Source organism: Pundamilia nyererei, unplaced genomic scaffold, assembly GCF_000239375.1.
Source record: "Pundamilia nyererei isolate P.nyererei 1_Seehausen unplaced genomic scaffold, PunNye1.0 scaffold00216, whole genome shotgun sequence".
In the NCBI taxonomy this organism is placed as follows: Eukaryota; Metazoa; Chordata; class Actinopteri; order Cichliformes; family Cichlidae; genus Pundamilia; species Pundamilia nyererei.
This window is the reverse complement of record NW_005187617.1, coordinates 378,058-384,042: the sequence shown is the minus strand read 5'-3', so window position 1 is coordinate 384,042 and position 5,985 is coordinate 378,058. Positions and strand designations below refer to the sequence as shown.

Here is a 5,985-nt window from a genome sequence, read left to right as displayed (position 1 = left end):
CCATGCTTTATTTCCCACCTACATTAAACTGTCCCCGTCCCGGCTCAGATTTGATGCACATTACTCGGAGTGACAGAGTGACGATGGGCCTGGACGGGAAGCTGTACTTCGCGAACCTCGTGAAGAGTGACAGCAGAGAGGACTACATCTGCCACGCCCAGTACAGAGAGGCCAGGACTATTCTACCTGCCACTGCTGTCTCCCTCTCTGTCAAGCCGAGCGAGCGCACACGTAAAACACTTCACAGCCAAACTCTACACAACTGCCTAATTATCATGGCAGTTTTCTCATGAACAATCATGAAACTGAACTTGTGGCTCAGTGTTAGACAATGGTGTTAGTTTTGGTCTCTGTACTGTTTATAAAGCTGAGGAGGCCAGTCAGATGCAGAGGTCACTAGGATGAAGGATGAAATGTCTGTCCCACTGAAAATGCTGCATCCAGATGAAGAGAATGAACTTTGACCCAGAGAACTGCTCACTTCTCTTTTTCTTCCATTCTTAGTAAACCCTAAAGATCAGCTGTTTCTAAAATACTCAGAGCAGCCCGGTTAAAGGTACTTAAATCACCTTTCTCCCCAATTCTTCACAGAACTTCAGAAGGTTGTAAATGCATTAAATGGCTATTTAGATATTTGCTGTAATGATCAGTTGAACTGGTAAATTGATTTCTTCAATCAATAATTGAAACACCTTCAGTCACACTCTGGTGATGTGTGTGCCAACCATACATCCAGGGACACACTGTCAATACAAAGTTTTATTTAATAACTTAACCTACCAGATACAACGAGGTTGTTTGCAAAATGTTGTGTGTGCAAACTTTACAAGATCATGTACACTGACCTCATTTTCATTTCACTTTGCCTAGGAGATGTTCTTCTTGGCAGGAAACCCGAACTTTTCCATCCTGCTGGCAATCTCTCCAGAGTTATGGCCCTGAGGGGTCACAGTGTCACACTTGAATGTTTGCCCAGTGGCTTGTAAGTATCTGTGTTCGTGTGCTTGTGTACATGCAGCACATGTGTCATCCATGTCAGCCTGACACGGTTTACTTACGTGGGGCTTTTTCTCCCTCGTTTTGACCGTGATATTTTACCCACTTCCTCCAGACCCCAGTTTTTGTATTTTGTTTGGCCTGCTCGCACCTGTCAGCAGTCTGCTGTTTTCACCTCAGGTGAATACACCTTCAGCTACACTCCTCCAGGTCGCACCAGGTGACCAGCTCATTGCCTTCATCAGGACATGCACCCACCTCTGCTGAGCACCCTGAATTATCATTGACACACAGCCGTGAATGAAAGTCAGGACCTGTAACCTGTGTTGAAAGCCCAGGAAATCAACCTGCTAGGGGGAAAAAATCAATATTTAAACAGCCAACATGCAGTCACTAATCTGTGGTGATAAAAATGGGACCACAGGTGGTCACCAGGTGGAGTCCAGCCCTTTTCCAGGAGGCTGGTTGTTGAATCTAAGCTGTAAGTTGAGTTGAGCCAACAATATTTAGTTAATATCTCCCAACCTCACCCACTAGCTCAGGTGATGATGATGAGCTACGCCATTATAGCCAGTTCTATCTGCAGAGTATGAGGCTGCCTGAGTCTCGCCCATACCACCCGATCTATGATGCATCAAACTTCTGCAGCTCCTCCTGCAGCCGCTAACCCACAGGAGGGCAGACTCATGGGGCCCTTTCAGTCTAGGCCAACCAAGGCCCCATGAGCTAATGACTGGAGCCCCCATCCTGGGCCTGGCTCCAGGGTAGGAACTAGGGCTGGATTTTGATTATCGATCTATCGATTAAAATTGATTCTGACTTGGATAACGTGATATTGATTCATTAAAATCCTGAATCGATTTTTTAATATAAATTTATTTTGCCTGAAACGCCAGAACTCAGGTTAAAGCTTCAGGTTAAAACAAAATTTCAACAACCACCAAACAGCTGAAGCAGTAACTGAGAGCAGGAACACGGACTCTGCACAAAGACGTAAACACAAAGCTCGGAGCCGACGCGTCAGAATCAGTGAGATGTCGCCTTTCTCACCCGACGGCACGGACACGGTCACGCCGTCGGGGCTGAAAGCCGACAGCTCGCTGATTTTGAAGTGTCGCTTTGTGTTTACGTCCTTTTTGCGCTGATTCTGAAGCTGCAAACAATATTGACCGAACCAGCAGCCAAAGACGATCCAAACTACGCTTCACATGAACACCGTCATGAATTTCCTCGGACTTTGGCTGTTTTGCTTCCATCACACTCATGTAGAGCTCTCTCTCTCTCTCTAAATCGATAATCAGAGCCCACCATCTACACTGTCGGCCGCTGTTGGATTTTTTTGTTTTTAACTTACTTCCAACAGAAAGCCTCATTTCTGCTGTTCGATACTGAACAAATTGAAACTTTTTAAAGTTTGCAAAACGCTGAGCTTTGTCTCTAATCAAACCTCTGTAACTTTGTTCTGCTTCACTTCGTTTCTGACAATATTTTTAAGGTCATCTGCTATAAAAACACAGACCAGGAAAATCGCCTTCATGTTTTTGTGTTTCATCCTCAGTTACTTTGACACAAAGGCGTCTGCTGTGCTGCTCACACCTTTGATTAAGTCTGGCAAGTGTCAGCTTTCTTTTTATAGATAGAAAAATATAGATATGTACTGATAAGTGATCAGAATTATAATATTCCTGACTGTCTGAGGCAAAATTTCCCCGATTCAAATCAAATCGAATCGAATCGATTCTAGAAATCAGTGACGATACCCAGCCCCAGTAGGAACCCGATAACCATCGTCTGTAACTGGGTGAACTGTCTTGGTTTTTGATTTTGCGGTTTCTGTAATATCTGATTTCTGGTTTTATTCAAAAATAATTAAAAAATTAATAAGATTAATAAAAATAAAAAGATTCTCCGTTATCTTTAGACTTTACGCCCACACACAGACAAACTTCCTACTAATCCTTGTTAATCTGTCCTGTTTCGTTGCTGCTCCCATATTCACACGTGGTCACCACATATGTGTGAATGGGTGATGCAAACCTGCTGGGCATTTGTGTTAACCACTACACCAACGAGCCAAGTGTATTACATCAATCTAAGGGCAGTCTCTGTTCATTCAGCTCTAATTTCCTCTTGTGTTTGTGTCTGTGTTCGTCCAAATCTTTACCTCTGTGTTCACTTCTGTCTCAGTCACACTTTTCTTTCTCTGTTCTTCTGATATTTTTCTGACTCTACAGGCCAACTCCTCAGGTGGAATGGAAGAAGAAGGATGGTGTCCTGGCAAACACAGCTGCTCATGTTATTAACTTTGACCGCTGGCTTTACTTCGACAGCATCACCCTGGATGATGTTGGCGAGTACGAATGCAAAGCCTCCAACACCCACGGCTCCACCGCACACTTTTTCACAGTCACTGTGGAAGGTAGGCCGCTGACCTGAGCGCACAGCAACAAACAAGTCTGGTTATGATGCTCTGCTGAACGTGAAGAAGTGATTTCCATGTTAAGGGGTGCAGGTTTTAACAAAACAGTTTCAAAACTGGGAAGAGGCCGAGATATTGTCATCTACGTAACAATAATCCATAACAATGGATCTACAATTCTCAAAATGCACTTTGAGAATTGTAGGATGCATTTCCTGCATGTGTTTCTTCTATTGTATTACTTTCCTAAAGTAATCAAACTAAATGTTTGCTTCTTTTTCCAGCGGCTCCTTACTGGGTGAAGGAGCCCCAGAACGGGATGTACACTCTGGGTAAAACTGTGAGACTGGACTGTCAGGCGGACGGCATCCCGAGGCCCAGCATCACCTGGAGGATCAACGGTCAGCTGTTCACAGGTACAACAAGTGACTTTTTTGGTATTTTGAAGTGTTGCCATAGAACAAAGTCCTTGATGAGCAAACTGATTGCTTAAAAGGTTTGTGTGAGAGAAATGTGGGGCTTCATTTCTCTAAATGAATTGTGATTTAGGTTCAATATTAAATAAATAAAACGAACGTTTCTAAACATTTTGGTGTCAATCCTTCTTTAATGTTTGCAGTTTATGACCTGGGTCCAAACATGTGACCAAACTACTCTGTTTCAGTTACTACAGATCCCCAGATCAGTGGAGCCCCTCTCGCTGCACTTTGAGTCTGATTGTATTGTCTTATAAAGAAAAACAGTTGCCAAAATACATGTCTGTCCTCTTTCGACCTGGTGGCTGTGTTGCTAAGTTTCAGGTCCTAAAATAATAATTCATAAGATCTCAGCGGAGGAAGTGAGGGAGGACCCCAGACCAGCTGCTGCTTATCTAACTAGACCACAGTTTATCTGTGAAATATTTTTGTGTGAGAAACTCACATTATTGACCTAGTCTTCATTTCCTCCCCGTAGAAGTGGATGAAGAGCCTCGGCGCAGTGTAGCAGGCGGGTTGATGATACTGAGAGACGTGAATATCGAAGACACAGCCGTGTATCAATGTGAAGCCACTAATGTGCACGGCTCCATCGTCATCAATGCCTTCCTTTATGTCATTGGTGTGTTTCATGTCGACTCGTTTCATCTTCAAGCTCTTTGTTCTGTCTAATCTGTGATTAGTAATGATGGTCTCCCTCTCTCAGGCCTCTCTTGTTTCCCTGACGGGGTCATCTATAAGGCTGTTGATGGCGATGACATCACGCTTCCCTGTGAATGTTCTGGCTTCCCGCCACTTCACATCATATGGTAATACTGGTATATGCTTGAAACCACTTTACTGTTACGAATTTTTAATGATTGAGTATGTTCAAATCAGCAAGCAGCAACGCTGCAGTTATGATGCTAATGCAATTTATCGTGCAGGAAAGGAGCGGTTCGATTCATTCGTCCATTTCCATCATTTTTAGACTTTAGACTTAGTGATACGTGGACTGACAGAGTGAGGGTTTAAATACTAACAAAACAGATGTTAGCAGGATCATCTCTCTGCTCGTTTGGGAAACTTCCCAGTTTCAAATCATCAGTTTTATAGATCTTTGAATAGACACCAGCAGTCTGCCATCACATCCTGGGCCGTTTGACCTCAGGGAGTCACATGATAGGGTGGAGCTAAGTCTCACAGTGGGTTCACCTGAAACATTGGCTGATTGTGACCTACACGCATTTTCACAACTTGGCTCGTGTGATTAGGTAGAGGATCAATATGGCGTCAAAGACCCTCTTAGGGACACTCTCATTGGGCTTTAAATCTGGGACTGTCCACCAGTTGCTCTTAGAGCTGAAATTTCTCAGATGAAACATCTTTAAGAAACTTAAAGAAGTCCAGACGCTTTTCTTTCTGAGTTCCTCCGATGAGCTGGATGGCTGAGAACCTTCACACACAGTTTTATAGATGCAGCGGTGCCCTCATGTGGTGCAACAATGTCTCTATTATTCTATTATGAACTGAGTCTGTGTTCTGTAGTTAGTGTTTGATGGTGGGATCATCCACTGTGCTGCCTCCAGGAAGCGTCAGGACCTGCTGTCAGACCCTCGTGTGTCTTTGGAGCCCAGCGGGACAATCAAACTGTCCAGTGTCAGCCACAATGACAGCGGACTGTACACCTGCTCTATAGAAAACGTTAACATCTCCATCACTGCTGAGCTGCAAGTCTTCAGTGAGTCACATACATGTTGTCTGTGCCAGATTGTAATGTTTTGCTGCTGAACACCCTGAGTGTTTTATATTTTATGTCCAGAAACACTGGAAAAGTTTCTGGACATTAAAAAACCAAATTTCCCTCGGGGTCAACCTTCAGGATCAATAAAGTTTTATTGAATTGAATTGAATTGAATTGAAAAAACATTAAAAACACAGAAAAGGTGTGTGTGTGTGTGTGTGTGTGTGTGTGTGTGTACATGTGTCTGTACACACAACATATCCTGTGTGACAACCTGGCGTAACCTAGATCCGCCAGAGCTCTCAAGTCAGGTGTGAGAAGGTTGTCACCACATACCTGAAGCTCGCAGGATTAACACCTGTTATGAGCTC

The 5,985-nt window shown here is 43.7% G+C and overlaps 1 protein-coding gene across 4 annotated transcripts in view; it reads left to right on the top strand.

Moving 5' to 3' along the window:
* The window catches only part of LOC102211919 (neural cell adhesion molecule L1-like), an 8,953-nt gene that overhangs the window by 301 nt on the left and 2,667 nt on the right, over window positions 1-5,985 (top strand). For 3 of the 4 annotated variants that reach the window (XM_013914685.1, XM_013914686.1, XM_005748195.2), the window contains exons 2-8: window positions 49-231; window positions 871-982; window positions 3,231-3,415; window positions 3,700-3,831; window positions 4,370-4,513; window positions 4,598-4,700; window positions 5,460-5,611. In XM_013914685.1, the coding sequence (XP_013770139.1) occupies window positions 49-231; window positions 871-982; window positions 3,231-3,415; window positions 3,700-3,831; window positions 4,370-4,513; window positions 4,598-4,700; window positions 5,460-5,611 (1,011 nt within the window). Of the gene's footprint in view, window positions 1-48; window positions 557-870; window positions 983-3,230; window positions 3,416-3,699; window positions 3,832-4,369; window positions 4,514-4,597; window positions 4,701-5,459; window positions 5,612-5,985 lie in introns of those variants that run through there. The other variant, XM_013914687.1, reaches the window with a different exon arrangement.